Source organism: Carcharodon carcharias, chromosome 19 (assembly GCF_017639515.1).
Source record: "Carcharodon carcharias isolate sCarCar2 chromosome 19, sCarCar2.pri, whole genome shotgun sequence".
Classification (NCBI taxonomy): Eukaryota; Metazoa; Chordata; class Chondrichthyes; order Lamniformes; family Lamnidae; genus Carcharodon; species Carcharodon carcharias.
In genome coordinates, this window is record NC_054485.1 from 57,124,329 (window position 1) to 57,143,411 (window position 19,083).

Genomic DNA, 19,083 nt, shown 5'->3' on the forward strand with positions numbered 1-19,083 from the left:
ACTGATCACAATCTTCCTTAGATACAGAGCTGGTGCCAGAGGACTGGAGAATTGCAAACGTTCCTCAGTTGTTCAAAAAGGTGTAAAGATAAACTCTCATCTGAGCCAGTCAGTTTCACCTCCATGGTGGGAAAGCTTTTAGAAAAATAATCCTGGAGAAAATAAAGTATAGACTAATAAAGGAGAACAGTCTAGATCAGTTAAGGTGAAGTGAGAGTGACTGCCCTTGACACCAAGGCAGCATTTGACCGAGTGTGGCATCAAGGAGCCCGAGCAAAACTGGAGTCAATGGGAATCAGGGGGAAAACTCTCCACTGGTTGGAGTCATACCTAGCACAAAGGATGGTTGTTGGAGGTCAATCATCTCAGCTCCAGGACATCACTGCAGGTGTTCCTCAGGGTAGCGTCCTCGGCCCAACCATCTTCAGCTGCTTTATCAATGAACTTCCTTCCATCATAAGGTCAGGAGTGGGGGATGTTCGCTGATGATTGCACAATGTTCAGCACCATTCGTGACTCCTCAGATACTGAAGTAGTCCATGTCCAAATGCAGCAAGACCTAGGACAGAATTTTGCCCTCGTTCGGTAAGCTCGGTGAGGGCGGGCAGGGGTGGTCAGGAAGTAGACGGCTGCCCGTAATCGAGGCCGGACCGTGATTTCACACTTGCGGGCCAACTAAGGCCTGCCCAGCGTGTACCCCAGCTGGAGAACCTCCGAGAAGGGGTGGGCGGGGTGGGGGCCAGTTGGCCACTGGGTCCAATGGTGACCTGGTGGCCGGTTCAACAATGCCGCAGGCAGCCCCAGAATTGCAGCAGCGGCAAGGCTGCAAATGTGGATGTAGAGACCACGTGGATGGTAAGCTCAGCAGGGTATTAGGCCCCCTTGTTTTTCCAGTGAGTGCCTCACTGTCCTCCTGGAGTTGATGGCTTCCAGAAGGGACACCCTAGTCCCCAGAGATGAGAGGAAGAGGCCACCTCACCAAGAGGACATGGGAAGAAGTGGCAGGGAGGCAGCCCGGGTGAGCAGCCACGACGTGTTGTGGCACACCCGGGCACAATGCTGGAAGCGCTTCAATGACCTGCTGCACTCAGGAAGAATGAGTACCTTGTTGGCATGGGTCAGGGTGGAGAGGTATTTTGAGCTGGCCGTCCCTCCGTGGAACTCAGGGATGTTAGGGCATGAGTGCCAGCTGTCAATCACACCAGCACTGGCCAACAGGGTGAGCCCTGGCTGCTTTGACTGAGTGCCTTGTGGCTTGAGGCCCATGAGAGATCTGCCCTGCAAGGTTTTCCTCAGCTGGGGTTGGCCAAGCTGCAAAGGCGCTGTGGGTAGATAGCGAATTAATCAATGCGCCCTGTCTCTTCAGGAGAAGACATCCCATAACAATATTGAGAGGTAGCAGAATGGCGGGGGAACCCGCATCTCTACATCTTCTCCCGATACGAGCAGGAGGTCTTGGAGCTCAAGAGGCGCCATGCACCTGAGTCAAGCAGCCGCGATGAGGCTGGGGTGTCAGGTGAAGGTATGAGTACAGTGCACTGAGGTGAGAATTTCAGATTGTGCAACCATACTAGTGTAGTCTCTTCATTGATGTTAACTTCAAGCCTGGAGACCCCATTGATAATCGAAAGACGAGGGCACCATTATGCAGATCTCCGTTGTCTCACCAGGGTGCCTGGCATGCATAGTGACAGTGTGATAACTTTAACTAATGACAAGTCCTTCTCCCTGTTAGTTTCACCAGCAGGCATTCGCTCTCCAAAGCCTGAAGAGCCACCCCTGACCCTGGAGGACCACCATGCTCTTCAAGCACCTGCGTCACACCCATTCTCTGAACCAGGCACCAGCGCAGATACCAGTACCTCAGTGAGCATTAGTTCGGCAGCTGGTATCTCGATGCACATTGGTGAGGGCACTTCACACTCGCTTGAGGTGCAGCTGAAGGCAGAGTGCCCAGGGCGCCGGCAGTCAGAGGACTGCTGATGACCGGGATGATGCTCAGTCGAAAGCTGATGATGGGCCTCTGGAGTTGTCCATTAGGCAGCAGATACTGGATGTCCAGCAGGGTGTGTGGAAGGATCTGGTGGAGATCCAAGAGGATATTTATGCCATGGTCTCCGTTATGGAGGAGTCCCTGCGGAGTGTGAGCACTGCATTGACCCTCATGGCCGAGCTCTGCTTTCTCCATTGAGAGAGTGTCGACTCTCATGGAGAGGCTGGTCCAGGGAGAGAATCAAGGGTTCCTGGGGTTGCACTTGGACCTGTAAGCCCTCACACAGGCAATGACCTCTGGTGGTCTGTGTCCATGTGTGAGATAGATGGGGCACCCAGTATCCCAGCTAAGTGCCCATCCATCAATGGCATGCAGGGAGGGCCATAGCAACCTCCTGTTGGTGGACCAGCTGCTTGTCATCTCTGCGGGCTCCTCTCAGGGCGCTCTGGATGATAGCAGCAGCTCCTCTGCCCCTCTGCCAGTGACCATCATATCTGATGAGGCTGCAGTGACTGGGGAGATGCCAGTCGTGGCATTGGCCGCTCCTTTCCAGGCGGGGCCAGCACAAGCTCCACTGGCCAGAGGACGACTGCCAAGGTCATCAAGGCCAACAGGACACCAGAGTCAGCAGGCTGTCTCCAATGATGGTGCCAGTGATGGGGGTGCACCTAGACGTAGTATCCGTAAACGTAAGTTTAAAGCACCTTAAGCATAAGAGGGACTGGTCACTGGTGATCTTTTGTTTCCCCATTTTGTTTTTCTTTTTTTAATGGTGTGACTACCAACACCGGATATAGTTCTGTTCAAGACTGTGTGAGTTCCAATGTTAAATTACATTTGCTTTTGTGTTACTGGCCTGGGTATGCTTCATTTGTTTTGTAGGTGTAATGTACGCCAGTATCTCATGCTGAATGTGGGTGGCTCAAAACTTTATTGCACAGGCACTGATTGTATCTTGGGGGCCAAGGAAAGTATCATTTCTGGGATCCAGGACAGAGGCAGCAGCCCTGACATGAGGTGATAGTTCTTATTTGGCAGCCTAGCTGAAGGAGCATTAGATCAACGTGTCCCTGGAGGTTACTGAGGTCTGCCTCCGCATCTTCAGTATTCTCCTTCCCATGCTCCTCTTCTGACTCACTACAGGACTCATCATCTGCGGCTTGTGCAGCTGAGACAAGATCCTCTTCCTCCAATGGGTCCCCTCTTACCATTGCCAGATTGTGGAGAGCGCAGCATGCAACCACGATCAGTGACACCTGCTCCGGGGACTATTGTAGTGCACCCCCTGGATGGTCCAGGCATTGGAAGCACATCTTCAGAAGACCTATGTTCTCTCTAGCACAGCCCTTGTGGAGGCATAGCTCCTATTGTACTGCTGTTCGGCCTCTGTTCTTGGGTGGTGGAGAGGCATCATGAGCCACCTTTTCAAGGGATAGCCCTTGTCCCCCAGCAGCCACCCATCCAATCAGGCTGGAGCACAGAAGAGCCTCGGACCTGGGAGTGTCTGAGGATGTACATGTCATGGGAGCTGCCTGGGTACCTTGCATAGACTTGCAGAATCTGCATCCTGTGATCACACGCTATCTGCATGTTCATCAAGTGGAATTCCTTCCTATTAACAAAGGCACCCGGCTGACCCGCTGGCGCTTTGATGGCCACATGTGTGCAGTCGATGGCACCCTAGATGCAGAGGAACCCACAATTGCTGCAAAGCCTCTGGCTCGCTCAGCCTGGTTGGTCTTGTCTATATGGAAATGAAGGAAAGTCAATACCCGCCTGAACAGAGCTTCAGTCACCAGCTTGATGCAACTGTAGACAGCTGACTGGGAGATTCTACACAGATCCCCCACTGAGCCCTGGAAAGACTGGAGGCATAGAAGTTGAGGGCCACTGCGGCCTTCAGAGCCACTGGCATGGGGTGTCTATCCACACAGTCGGAGCTGATCTCAGGCCCGATCATTTGGCAAATGGAGGTCACAGTCTCCCTTGACAGATGAAGCCTCCTTTGGCACTGCACCCCGGACATATTGAGGTAGCTGCATCGCCGCCTGTTAACCCTGGCAGCAGGATAGTGGTGTCTTCTGCAGCCCCTTCCACCTTGGGCTACCAGCTGGCCCTGTGCCCCTTGTGCCTGTGCCTCTCCTCCCACAGGTCGCTCCCCTGGAAGCTGCATTGGGACATCCGGCCTCCTCTCCCTTCTACCCCTCTCTTCCTCCTCAGTGGAGGTGTCTCTAGGGGAGATCACAACGTCCATTATGAGAGTAAGGGAATGCTGTCTGATACCTGGAAGGGTCCACACTGTCTGAATCCTTGGGGCCTGGAAGACACCAATGCTTAGAATTTAGCCCTGTTCAGTGATTAAGCTGACAAGTACCAATAGGTCAGCAGCAAGTTATCTTTAAAACTTCTCAATATTCACATTGACAATGCTGCTGACCCTTCTTATCCCACCCATGGTTGAGGTTTTGCAAATTGTGGGCTGCCCGCCTGCCTATTTTTCCCGTGCAACAAGTGAAAAATTGCACGGGCAATGTTAAATCATTGGGTTGTCAAGGGCTTTAACTGGCCTCTTAACTTGTGGCGAGACCAGCTCCAACTCCCGAGCGTGCCTGCTATGCGAAATATCACGAGTCAATTTACATTCGTTCAGGTGAGGCGTGCCCTGTCTGACGAGCAAAAAATTCTGCCCCTGGACAATATTTATGTTTGGGCTGATAAGCGGCAAATAACATCCATGCCACATAAGTGCCAGGCAATGGCCGTCTCCAACAAGAGAGAATCCAACCATCTGCCTTGACGTTCAATGGCATTGCCATCACTGAATCCCCCACTGTCGCCATTCAGGGCATTAACATCGACCAGAAACTGAACTGGACTAGCCATATAAATACTGTGATGTCAAGAGCAAGTCAGAGCTGGGAATCCTGTGGCAAGTAACTCACCTCCTGACTCCTCGAAGTCTGTCCACCATCTACAAGGCACAAGTCAGGAGTGTAATGGAACACTCCCCACTTGCCTGGATGAGTGCAGCTCCCACAACACTCAAGAAGCTCAACATCATCCAGGCCAAAGCAACCCACTTGACTGCCTCCTCATCCACCACCTTAAACATTCACTCCCTCCATCTTCTACACACAGTGGCAGCAGTGTTGATGATCCAAGACCGAGCAGAGGGGGGTGCATAACATGCAAAACAACATGGACTGTGCTTCAGTGGACTCTAGGCTCAAACTTGATTCGAAGAAGTGAAATTAGGCTTTTTCTAAAAAAAAATTAGAAAACTGACGTGGTCACAGTCTATGAGGGGAAGTTTCCGCTGTACACTTTGGGATGAATCCCTGAGATATTTTGAACAAATATTAGCGCTGGCAGGACAGTGCAGGCAGGTTCAGAGATGAAACACTAAGTTTTATAAATTACCACATCCTAGGCTTGTCAGCAATATTGAAGGCCATCAGGTTAAAGAGACAGAGGCAGTCTGGTACAAACTCAGCCAACGGAGAGCCAAGAGAGAATTGGAGCTCCTTTCAGGTTGGATAGAGGTATACAGGAAGATATAATAATTGTTATAATGTTATTGGAATTTATTGTAAAGTAGAGTAATAGTGGGGTCTGTGTCTATAGGGGTGTGTGTGCGTGTGTGGACTTAAATAAATTAAAGGCAGCAGATAGACTTTGATGTGGCGGAAGATGAGCTAGGTTTGAAATGCTAAGTAGGTAAACCATAAGTTTAAGGGAACATTTGCATTTTTAAATAAACCAGACCAGATTGTTTTCAAAGGAGGGATGAAAAGTGTTACCTAGCCAAGCGAAGTTCAGAAACAGTGGGGAGAATTGTGTGGGGGTGGGCGCAAACCCAACTGGCGCCCTTGATCAGGTCCGCGCCGCCATTTTACGTGGGCGGGCCAATTAAGGCCCGACCAGCATGATGCACTCCCAGAAGCGCAGAGCACTCCCTGTGCAGGCTGGGGGGATTCCCTGAGTCGGGGCCTGCGCTCTTTTGCGCATGCACGCGAAAGAGTGCAGAAATCCCCCTGAGGCACAGAGGTGCTTCAGGGAGATTAGTTTCAGTTTTAAACATGTAAATAAAGAAATTACAAAATTTTAAGACACGTCCCCTCACGTGACAGTGTCAAATGAACTGGGACATGTCAGTGAATTTTTTGAGAAATTTTTATTCAATTTTTAAACACTTCATGGAACATCATCCCGCCCGTGGATGAGGTTCCATGAAAAATGCAAAGGCCGCCTGGGCTCTTTGTCTGCCCGGCAACCTTAAGTTTGGACGGGCAGCATTCTTAACTACTTTAATTAATTCCTTAATGGACTTTATTGGCTGTTGGCATTTCGGTGGGCGTGCAGCTGACTCCAGCGCACACCCGCCGAACAAAATATTGTGATGACGTCAGGATGCACACCAGACGTCATCACGCGTCATTTTGCGCATCAGCAAGCGGGAAACCAGAAAAATCTGCCCAGTGTGTTTATTTTTCCCAAAACTTACTGGTAAAATTGGTACTATGATAGTTTTTTTTATTCTTAAGTTAAAGTCCAAAGATATAGTGAAACAATGGGAATTTGCATTCAAAGGGCAACATATGTATAAAGGAGAGAGGGCTATTTGTAAAGGCAGGAATTCTAAGATCTAAAAGGCATGAAAAGCCTTCAGCATCTAAGCCTGCAGCTTCTTCCTATAAAGAACTGAAGTTAAGAAAATTCACTTTGAATTGGATTGTTTCAGGGCATCGTGTTGCTTTGCCTTTTAAATCCTGTGTCTTACTGTTGCCCTAACAAATGTGTAACTGGGAGCTAGATTAATTAGGGGATTTAGAAGTTATCATAGTGGTAATTTGTAGATTTATTTGTTTACTTAAAATCATTTCTTCTATAAATAAAGGTTTAATTTAGCTTTGTAACAAACCATTAAGACTTAGAGGTCTTATTACAACTGAATTCAAGGCCCGCATCTCAAAATTTACACAACTTGCAAATCATTATGGCAGTTGTTTCAAGTTTCCCTTTGAGATTTGAGCAGCTCAGCATTTACCGTCAGCTGTGCCATAACAGGTATACAGTGGGGTTTCCCAAGATTCAGTACTCACTGTTTTTTTTTGACATAGATTAATAATTTGGCCTTGGGGATATTGGGCACAATTCTGAAACCTGTAGAAACGTGGAAATGTACTAAACAGTGAGGAAGGTATTAATAAAGTTAAAGAGGATGTTAATGGATTGGGGGAATGGGCAGACACGTGGCAGCTGAAATTCAACATGTTAAGTGTGAAGTGAGACATTTTGTGTAGGAAGCATGAGGGGAGCCAAAACATGTTAAATAATCCAATTGCAAAGGAGAGATACGGGTGGGGGGGGGGGCGGTATTTGTGCACAAATCTATGAAGGTGGCAGGACAGGTTAACACAGTTAATAAACCGTGCTGCCTTTCTAAGTAGAGGCATAGATGACAAAAGCAAGGAACTTGTGCTAAATTTATATAAAATGTTAGTTCAGCCTCAACCAGAATATTGTGCCTAATTTCTGGGCATCAGATTTCAAGAAAGACTTGAAGGATTTGGAGAGGGTTCAGAGGGGATTTATTAAAATGATTACTGCGATGGAGAGTGAAAGTTTACAGTTATATCCATTGTTAACATCAGAGCAGAGAAGGACATGAGGAGATTTGATAGATGTGATTAAAATCATGAATATCTTTGACAAAGAGAAACTATTCCAAATGGATGAAAGATCAATTATGAGGGAACACAAATTTAAGGTGACTGGCAAAAGAACTAGAGCCCAATGAGTGACTAGGATTTAGAGTATATTGTTTAATAGCAAAGTGGAAGTAGGTAGTAGCTTTCAAAATAAAAATGGATAAATGCCTGAAGGAGGAAAAACTGCAGCAAGAGGAGCAAGATGGGGAAGTGAGCGTGGGACCCATTAGATTGCCCATTGAAATTGTCAGAGCAGATTTGAAGGGCTGAATGGCAGCCTTCTGCACTGTGTGAATCTATGATTTTATGAGCTGGCAGCAAAGAAAGAACAGTCTTTGTACTATTTATTGAGGGAGCACAGTGTCTATGTGAACGTGTCTCACTCGGCCAGGACTAAATGTGGCTCCAGACACATTGCAATGTCATTGACTCTTAACCACCTTCAGAAATGGCCTAGCAAGACATTCAGTTGACAAGGAGGTAGCTCAGCATCACCTTCTCAAGGGCAGTTAGAGATGGACAATAAATTTTGCCTTTCCCAGTGATGCCCTTATCCACCTTATGCCCATTTAGCCTACATGGCAGAAATGTTTCAGTAACAAATAATCTGGTCTGGTGCACTTGAACTTCATTATTTTCCACATCAGCTTCAGGTCAGTCTTTCCCCTCTTTGTCAGCTGTGGCTCAGTGGGTAACACTCTGACATCTGAGTCAGAGCTCTGTGGGTTCAGGTTCCACTCCCAAGACTTGAACATAAATTCCAGGCTTGACCCTCCAGTACGAGGGAGTGCTGCACCACTGAAGGTGCCTTCTTTGAGATGAGACATTAAACCAAGGGCCCACCTGCCCACTCAGATGGACGTAAAAGGTTTTTATTTGAAGCAGAGCAGGGAATTCTCCTCGGTGTCCTGACCAACATTATCCAGCAACCAGCATCACCAAAACAGATTATCTGGTGATTAATACACGGCTGTGTGTGGGCTGTGCACAAATTGGCTGCCATGCTTCCAAAATCACAATGCCTAAACTTCAAACATAAATACCTAGCTGTAAAGTGCTGAAGTTGTGAATGACACTACCTTAACACAAGACTTTCTTTCCTTCATTCTCAATGATAAATCAGTTTTCTATCTCTCTCATGAACGTAATAATTTCAAACAGCTCCTCACGATCTAAACTCTTGATAATTTACAGGTTTAGAACGGAAGTCGTTGATATTTCCAACTAAAACCTCCACCAGTTACGTCAGACTGTATCCACAGGACTATCCCAATTTGTCTGCCTTTACTCTCTGTCTGAGGGCAGCTTCTGAAGCATCTCACGAGTATGCGCTGTTCTCCTATGCTACGTCAAATCATGACAACGAGCTGTTAATCTGGCAAAGAAGTAATGGAGGACTTTCCCTGGAGTTTGGAGATGCTAAAGTTGAGTTCTTCCTCCCAAAAATGAATGCACTGCTGAGACATATCTGTGTGACCTGTGAGTCTGCAGGGGGAATGGCAACATTCTGGGTGAATGGAGAACGAAGTATACGGAAAGTTGTTAAAAGGGGGGGAATTGTGCATGTTGGAGGTGTAATTATCCTGGGTCAGGATCAGGACAGTGTTGGTGGAGGGTTTGACTGGAGTCAGAGTTTTGTTGGGGAGATAACAGATGTTAATATGTGGGACCATGTTTTAACTGCCAGTGAGATCAAGGCTGTAAGTCAGGGTTGTCATTGTCCTGGGGGGAACATTATCGACTGGGCAACAATACGGTATACTGCAAGTGGAAAAGTGAATATTCAAGACAATGATGAGTGCGCAACTTCAATTTCTTAGGTGGGACCAGGTTAAGATGAGAAGGAACACGCTTAAGGGCAGAAATTCCCACCAAATTACATTAATGGATCATTGCCTTACATTGCAATCTCTTCTATCATAATCAGACCAGGAAGCAAAAATAATGAACTTAGATCTAGAATGAAGGGGAATTTGACACAGGGCTGATTATGTTTGGATCAGGGATTGTTGACTGGGATCTTTTAGCTTCTTATCTTCCTGGGTATCTGGGTAATGGCTTCAAACTCACAGAGCTACTGTTATTCTGCACCAGAGAGAGAGAGAGATGCAGAGAGAGGCAGGGAATTAGATTGATGGGTAGAGGACACAGCTTGGTGTAAATGCCCAGGATGTTGCACTATATACTCAACCCCGATTAAAACCCAGGAAATCACACAAACTGCTCAGAACCAAAAAGTCCACCTACTTGTCCACATATTCTTCCTCAGTTATGCCACCGATGCCCATTTTAAATTCCCAGTGGGATTAGCTCTCTATCTCAGTTACAAGGTGATCCAGTAAATAAAGGTGACAGAGGGAGTTTGCTGACTTCTGTCTCCCACAAAGAGACAATAAAAGAATCAAAAGTGTATGTGTGTGAGGTTGAGGGGCAGGCTGTGAGAAATTCATTTTAGTCAAAGTTGATTCTGTTCTGGATTACGACAGGCTGACAGGGCTGATTTATGATTATTACTGTTAGCGCTGCCACTTTCTCCCTCTATCTCCCTCTCTCTTTCTTGCCCTCTTGTTGCTGATATTATACCATGATTTGTAACACTCACACATTTTAATTTGCCTGACAAGAGATTGTAATCAAACTGCAATGTTGCAGCTTCATCATATTAATAAAAGAGCATCAAAAAGGAAAGGACAGTGCCTGTGTGTGTGTGTCTGTGTGTGTGTGTCTAATCTTCAATCTAAACCCAGTACAATCCAGCTCTCCCATATCAATTGAACTAAGTGCACTGTCCAGTCAGGCACTGAGATTACCACACAGAGCAGGAAGCTCAGCTTCCATCCCCAGCCTGTTTGGAAGCAGCTGATTGCAATCCAGTGCTGTGTGTTCATTCCAAAAATCTGGCAAGGTTTCTGCTAATGACCCACTTTTCAGTGATGGGGTATGTGTGCTGAACCTGGAGCAGGATTGACTAAGTTCAGCAATGATGCACCCCACGCTTAAATACCCTGCTAGCTCTATCTGCCCTGGCTCAAACTGTGTGGTAACCCTGAGGAAGGCACGAGCCTCGACAGGGTTCTTTATTTCAATAATTATTCTGTAGAACATTCCATGGAGTTAATTAAAAGAAATAATTTGCATTTATATAGCACCTTGCACAACTTCAGGATGACCCAAGGCATTTCACATCCAAAATCTTTTTGAAGAATAGTCAGTTTTAATGACAGCTAGTTTATGCACAGCAAGCTCCCACAAACATGGAGGTACTAATGACTAGATAATCTGTTTTAGTGATGTTGATTGAGAGATAAACATTGGCCAGAACATTAGGGAGAATTCTTCACTTCTATGAATGACATCCACTTGAAAGGAGAGATGGGGTCTTTCATGTAATAATTAAGAGCTGGCACCTCTGATAGTGCAGCACTCTGTCAGCGCTGCATTGCAGTGCCAGCTCAGGTTTATGCACTCCAGTCTCTCAGAGATGAGTGTTGCCACAGTCAGCATGAGCTGAATTCATTCTGCCAGTGAAACTGAAGACAATTCTATAAATTTAATGTCATTGAGATATGGGAACTAATCCAAGGGGCTGGAATAGTCCTGACCCCTTGGAGGAGAGGGTAGTGCTGAGATAGATTTGGAAAATCCTGTTAGCTCAGACTTCTAAACCTGGCCTATTGAGAAATGTGTAGTGCAGCGGATCCTGGAAGTGTAGGGCCAAAGGGGGAAAGAAAGCCATGCTCTCTTTATATGGCAGTAGCTGCCATATACAGTTAAATGAACCAGCCACTTTGACAAGCTAAGGAGAAAAGGCAAATGTGTAAGGGGTGATTGGGTCAGGAGGTGCTTGGGGGGGGGGGGGGGGGGGGGCGAGGGGTGGCCAGGCGTTCGAGGTGTGGATTGGGTGGTTAGGGGTTAGTTGGGGGTGGGGGACTGGGGGTTATTCAGGGAGTTGGGGGTATTTGAGTGGTCAGGGGGTAGTCATAGTAACATTGGAACATAGGAACAGAAGTGGCACATTTGGCCCTTTCAGCCTGCTCCACCATTCAATAAAATCATGGCTGATCTGGTTATGGTCTCAATTCCACTTTTCTGTCTGCACCCCCCCACCCACCCCCAACCCCCGCATCATAACCTTTGATTTCTTTGTCTATCAAAAACCTGTCTACCTCTGCCTTGAATAAAATTAATGACCCAAACTCAACTGTTCTCTGGGAAGAGAATTCCACACGCTAACAACCCTCTGAGACAATAATTTTTCCTCATCTCTGTCTTAAACTATGTCCCCTCATTCTAGTCTTCCCCACAAGGGGAAATATCATCCCAGAATCCATCCTATTAACTCCAATCAGGATCGTATATATTTCAATAAGATCACCTCTCACTCTTCTAAACTCCAATGGGTATAGGCTCAACCTGTTCAACCTTTCTTCAAAAGATAATCCCTTCACCCCAGTAATGAGTCAAGTGAACCTTCTCTGAACTGTTTCTAATGCCCTTCAAACCTGTTTTCAAATAAGGAGACCGAAATTGCACACAGTATCCTCAATGTGGTCTCACCAAGGCCCTGTACAGCTGCAGTAAAACTTCCCTACTTTTATATCCCATTCCCCTTGCAATAAACATCAACATTCCATGTGCCTTCTCAATTACTTGCTGTATCTGCATACTAACTTTATGTGACTCATGTACCAGCACACCCAGGTCCGTCTGTTCCACCGAGTTCTGCAATCCCATTTCATTTAAATGATAAACTGCTTTTACATTTTTGCTGCCAAAGTGGACAAGTTCACATTTTCCCACATTATATTTCATGTACCAAATGTTTCCCCACTCACTCAACCTGTCTATATTGCTTTGCAAACTCTCTACCTCCTCTTGTCAACTTACTTTCCTACCTATCTTGGTGTCATCGGCAAATTTAGCTCCCACACATTCAGTTCCTTCATCCAAGTCGTTGATATAGATTGTAAATAGTTGAGGCTCAGCACTGATCCCTGTGACACTCCAATAGTTACAACTTGGCAACTCAAAGAAGAGCCAATTTTCCCTACTCTCAGCTTCCAGTTAACTAACTAATACTTCATCCACGCTAATATGTCACCACCCCCTCCCCCCACACCACGTGTTCTTATCTTGTCTAGTAACCTTTGATCTGGAACATTATCAAATGTCTTTTGGAAATCCAAGTACACCACATCTACCAGTTCCCCTTTATCCATGTTGCTTGTTACTTCCTCAAAAAACTCAAATAAATTAGTTAAACATAATTTCCCTTTCACAAAGCCATGTTGACTATGCCTGATCATATAGTGATTTTCTAAGTGTCCTGCAATAACATCCTTAATAATGGATTCTAGCAATTTACCTCTGATAGATATTAGGCTATCTGGCCTACAATTTCCTGCTTTCTGTATCCCTCCTTTCCTGAATAAAGGTGTTACGTTAGCTATTTTCCAATTCGCTGGGTCTCTTCCAGAATCTAAGGAATTTTGGAAGATTACAACCAATGGATTGATTATCTATGCCACTACCTCTTTTAAGGCCCTAGGATGCAGGTCAGGTCCTGGGGATTTGTCAGCCTCTAGGTCTAATAGTTTTCCCAGCACCTTTTCTCTGGCGATGGTGATTATTTTAAATTCCTCCCTTCCATTCACCTTTTAATTTTCAATTATCTTTGGAAAGTTTTCTAAGTTTTCTAGCATGAATACAGGCACAAAATACCTGTTCAATATCTCCGCCATTTCTCTGTTTTCCGTTATCAATTCCCCACTCACTCTCTAAGGGACCAACACTAGCTTTAGTTATTCCTTTCCTATTTAAATACTTGTAGCAACTCTCACCATCTGCCTTCATATTAATAGCTAACTTTCTCTCATACCCAACTTTCTACCTCTTTATTCTTTGTAGGCTCTTAAAGTCTGACCGATCTTCTGATCTACCACTAATCTTTGCAGATTTCTTTCAATTTGATACTATCCCTAACTTGCTTATTTAGCCATTGATGGTGCTCTTTTTCAAAGAGACTTTCAGTCTTCCTGGGATAAATCTTTGCTTGAGTTAATAAATATCTCCTTAAAAGTTTGCCACTGCACCTCTCCTGTCCTACCTTTTAAGCAAGTTTCCCAGTTCACTTTACCTAGCTCTGCTTTCATAGTCTTATAATTACTTTTACTCAGGTTTAAAACACTAGTCTTAAACCTACACTTCTCACCTTCAAACTGAACATGAAATTCTACCATGTTATGATCACTGTCACCTAAATGATCCTTTACCAAGAATGTATTGATTAATCCTGTCTCATTGCACATTACCAGGTCAAAAATAGCCTGCTCCCTGGCTGGCTTTCAAATATACTGCTCGAAGAAATTATCCTGCATATTCTCTATGAACTAATTTTCCTGGCTACCTTTGTCAATTTGTTCTGTCTAATCTACATTTATAATAACACCACCCATGATGATTGCGGTACCTGTCTTACACGCACCTTTTATTTCTTCCTGCATACTCTGTCCTACAGTATAACTACTATTAGGAGGCCTATAAATTATTCTCACAAGTGACCTCTTAACTTTTCTATTTCTTCTCTCTACCTAGATTGATTCTATGTCTTGTTCCTTTGAGCTAAGGCCATCTCTCACTAATGTACTAAGACATCATTAATTAACAGAGCTACTCCACCAACATGTCCTAGCTTCCTACTTTTTCAATATGTTAAATCCCCTTCAATATTCAGGTCATCGTCTTGGCCACTCTGCAACAATTTCTACCTATGCTAACAATTCACCCATTTTGTTACGAATGATATGCACATTCAGATACATAGCATTTAACTCTGTCCTTTACCATTTTTGCACTCTCTGGCCTTATCTGCTGGTGCACTCTTTAGCGTATTTTTAAAATTTGTTTATGGGATATGGGTATCGCTGGCTAGGCCAGCATTTATTGCCCATGCTTTATTGCCCTTGTCAAGGTGGCAGCAGTGTGCAGTCAAGCTTCTTGTGTGTTGTGGGAGCTGCACTCATCCAGGCAACTGGAGATTATTCCATTGCACCCCTGACTTGTGCCTTGTAAATGGTTGACAGGCTTTGGGGAGTCAGGGGGTGAGTTACTCACCACAGGATCCCCAGCCTCTGACCTGCTCTTGTAGCCACAGTATTTATATGGCCAGCCCAGTTCAGTTTCTGCTCAGTTGTAACCCCAGGATGTTGATAGTAGGGGATTCAGTGAAGGTAATGCCACTGAATGTCAAGGGGCAATGGCCAGGTTCTCTCATGTTGGAGATGGTCATTGCCTGGCACTTGTGTGGCATGAGTGCTGCTTGCCACTTGTCAGGCCAAGCCTGAATATTGTGCAGGTCTTGCTGCATTTGGACTTGGGCTGCTTCAGTATCTGAGGAGTTGTGAGTGGTGCTGAGCATTGTGCAGTCAGCAGCGAACATCCCCACTTCTGACCTTATAATGGAGGAAAGGTCATTGATGAAGCATGGTTGACCCCGAGGACACTACCCAAGGAGCTTCTGCAGTGATGCCCTGAAACAGAGATGACTGACTTCCAACAACCACAACCATCTTCCTTTGTGCTAGGTATGACTCCAACCAGCAGAGATTTGTCCCCCTCCTTCCCATTGTGCTCCCTGTCCCTTCCTGCCATGCCCTGGTTACCATTACCCAAATTGCTGCCCTGCTTTAGTACCTCATTCTTATCCTTTGATTTACTACATCTCCTCTCACATGATCCCTTCCCACCATAATTTATTTTAAAGCCCTCTCTACTGCCTTAGTGATGCAACTCACCAGATGACTGGTCCTACAATGGTTCAGGAGAAGACCATCCCAATGCTACAGCTCCCACTTTCCCCAGTACTGGTTCTAGTGCCTCATGAATCAAAACACATTTCTCCCACACTAGTCTTTAAGCCATGCATTCATCTCTCCAATCTTATTTACCCTACTCCAATTTGTTCATGGCAAATCCAGAGATTATGACCTTTGGTGTTCTGCTTTTTAATTCAGACCCTGGCAGCTCATGCAACCTAACAGAACCTTTTCCTAGTCCTATTTATGCTGTTGGTACCAATGTGGACCACAACACCTGGGTCCTCCCCCTCCCGCTGCACATCCTTCTCCAGCCCTGAGCAGATGTCCCAAACACTGGCACTGGGCAGCCAACACAGCTGTCTGGGCTCACACTCTCAGTTGCAGAGAACTTTGTCAATCCCCCCTAACTATAATGTCCCCTACTACCACTACACTTCTATTAACTCCCCCCATTTGAATGGCTTCCTGTATCATGGTGCCGTGGTCAGTTCACTCAACCAACCTGCAGACCCATTCGTCCTCGCAAGCTGCAAGAATGTCGAGCATATTGGACAATTGTGATGGCTGAAGCTCCTCCACTTCGATCTTCTTGATTCCCATGTTGCTTCACCCATATTCACAACATCCTGTTCCTGACCACTGACCAAATCAGAAGACCTTAACCTAAAGTGCATGACCATCTCCTAGAACAAAGTGTCCAGGTAACTTGCCCCCTCCCCTGATGTATTGTAGTGTCTCCAGCTTGGCCTCCAGCTCAATGACTGAGCCAAAGTTCTTCAAGCCGCAGACACTTACTACAAACGTATTTGCCCTGGATCACACTGGTGTCCAGGAAATCCCACATTCTGCAGTCATAACACATAACCTGCCCTGCCATCTTTACTATTATGTGTTAGTTAATTTATCATTTTCTTTATTGATTTATAATTAATAAACCCTCTCCTTCCAATGAGCTTTACTATTGCTAGTAAGCCTTACTAATACTAATAAATCCTTACAATTACTTCTAAATTACCTTAGTTTTGAAACATAAATGAGCAAAATATTTAACAACCAATAACTTACTTGCTTCCTTCCTCTCTCACAGCACCAAATTCACTCACTCACCAAATTCCCAAGTTCACATTCTTGGACTAGCTAGCTCGGTGATGAGCTGCTGTCTTTATGCTTGCTTACTTCTGTGGTGGAGAGTCAGGGATGGGGGTGTAGTTGGGTGGTCAGGGGGCAGTTGGGGGTTTACGGGCTTGGGAGTTGGGGTTGTGTAGGGGGCTAGGGAGTAGTTTGGTGGTGAGGAGGGTGTTGAGTTGGGGGTTGGGGGACAGTTAGGTGGTGAGGAGGATGTAGTCGGAGAGTTCAGTGGGGGTTTCAAAAGGGGATGGGGTCAGTCCCATTGGAACCCAGGGGTTTGAACTTGTTTTAATCTGCAACCTTTTCCTGGGCAGCTATTTTGCTAAGAGAGTTGGAACCATCCAAAGCTTCCGACTTTAAATCTCAGTTTCAGAGGGTTCCAGACACAGGATAATTGTCCAACAGTTGTTGAAACTATCCCAGGCAATTCCATGCAGCCCTTCCGGGCGAATTCCAGGGGGCCCCCAGAGAATCTCCTGGGGTACCTCCGGGTTATGACCCTCCACAGAACGGAAAATCTGTGCCATTTTTTTTAATTGGAATTTGTGGCTGATACTTTCAATGCTTTCCAACACAGGATCATTGATAGCTTCAATACAGTATGGAATGATATCTGCTGTCAGAAGTTGTGCAGAAATTGACCAGTTTACAATTTTGCTTTGCAAGGCATAAAGATTTTTCGAAATAAATTAACCTGCTAAAAGAGGCTGCTCTCTCAGAGATAAATAAGATGACTGGGCTGTGATAGAAACAGCACTTTCAGGCCATGGTGTATCTTGCCAGGGTCATAAAATCAGGCTGAAACCAGCAAACAACCAATGCTTCAAAGCTGTGTTAAGTCTTCCAGCTAAATGTTATATCAATAAAATGTTTGCTTTGATGCAAAATTAGAATCTTAGTGAAAATTTATGTTTCAATAAATCTGTTATAAAAACAAAACTGGATACAAAGAACTCAGAGACAACTGTTCCAGGGGGTTATAAATCCCACAACGAAGATAAGGAGATAACCATGGCTGAACATGTTTTAAAAAATGCTAATTCATCTAAGTTAGTGGTGTGAAGTTTATTGGAAAGCTGTAAGAAGATAAACAAGCTGACATTGATTGATGATGTCAGAGTTTGCCTTCTTTTGAAATACAGAGTAACTAATTCTACAAGTGTTACTGAGGAAAAGAGTTGAGACATGTGGGCATTGCAAAGGTGAGCTTTCTTGTACATTGGTTGGTCTCGCTGAGGGGTGATTACTGAGACATAACATAAGAAAGAGGTGCAGGAGTAGGCCATTCTGCCCCTCAGGCTAGCCCCATCATTCAATAAGATCAAGGTTGATCTGTCCCAGGCCTCAACTCCTCTTTCATGCCAGCTCCTCGTAGCCCTCAACTCCCCAACATTTCAAAAATCTATCAACCTCCTCTTTAAATACTTCCACTGATCTAGCCTCCACAACTCTCTGGGGTTGAGAATTCCAGACATTCAATATCCTCTGAGAGAAGAAATTCCTTCACATCTCAGTTTTAAATAAGTGTCCCCTTATTCTGTAACTATGTCCTCCTAGTTCAAGAATTCCCTACTAGTGGAAACATATTCTCAACCTACACCCTCCTGTCAAGCCCCCTCAGAATATTGTACATTTCAATAAGATCGCCCCTCATTCTTCTAAACTCTCATGAATAAAGGCTTAACCTGTTTAGCCGTTCTTGATAAATCAACCCCTTCATCCCAGGAATCATCCTAGTGAATCTCTTTTGTACTGCCTCCAATGCCAGTATATCCCTTCTTAAATATTGGGACCAAAACTGTACACAGTACTCCAGGTGCTGCCTCACCAACACCCTATACAGTTGTAACAAGGCTTCCCAATTTTGAAACTCCAATCCCTAGCAATACAGGCCAAAATTCCATTTGCCTTCTTAGTTACTTGCTGCACCTGCATGTTAACCTTTTGCATTTCATGCACAAGAACACCCAAATCCCTCTGTGCTGCACTTTGTCGGAGTCTCTCTCCATTTAAAAAATAGTCTGCCTTTAGATCTTCCTACCTAAGTGCAATTCCTCATACTTTCTTACATTAAACTCCATCTGTCAGGTTTTCGCCCACTCACTCAACCTACCTTGCAGATTCCTTATGTCCTATTTTTGTATTGTCAGCAAATTTGGATACATTACACTCTACCCCCTCCTCCAAGACATTCATATAGATAGTGAATTATTGAGGCCCTATGACTGATCCTTGTGGCACTCCACTGGTTATGTCTTTCCAACCTGAAAAAGGCCCATTAATCCCAACTCTCTGTCTTATGTGTGTTAACAAATCCTCATTCGATGACAATACATTATCTCTAATACTGTGGGCTCCTATCCTGTGCAATAACCTTTTATGCACCATCTGGAAATCCAAATACACGACATCTACAGGTTCCCCTTTATCAACT

At 45.2% G+C, this 19,083-nt stretch overlaps 1 protein-coding gene across 1 annotated transcript; it reads left to right on the forward strand.

The window, feature by feature from the left end:
• The first annotated feature begins 759 nt into the window (after positions 1-759).
• Positions 760-9,524, forward strand: LOC121291187 (mucosal pentraxin-like). The gene is made up of 3 exons (XM_041212277.1): positions 760-855; positions 1,396-1,522; positions 8,899-9,524. The coding sequence occupies exons 1-3, from the start codon at positions 760-762 to the stop codon at positions 9,522-9,524; spliced, it is 849 nt and encodes a 282-aa protein (XP_041068211.1).
• Positions 9,525-19,083: the final 9,559 nt, after the last annotated feature.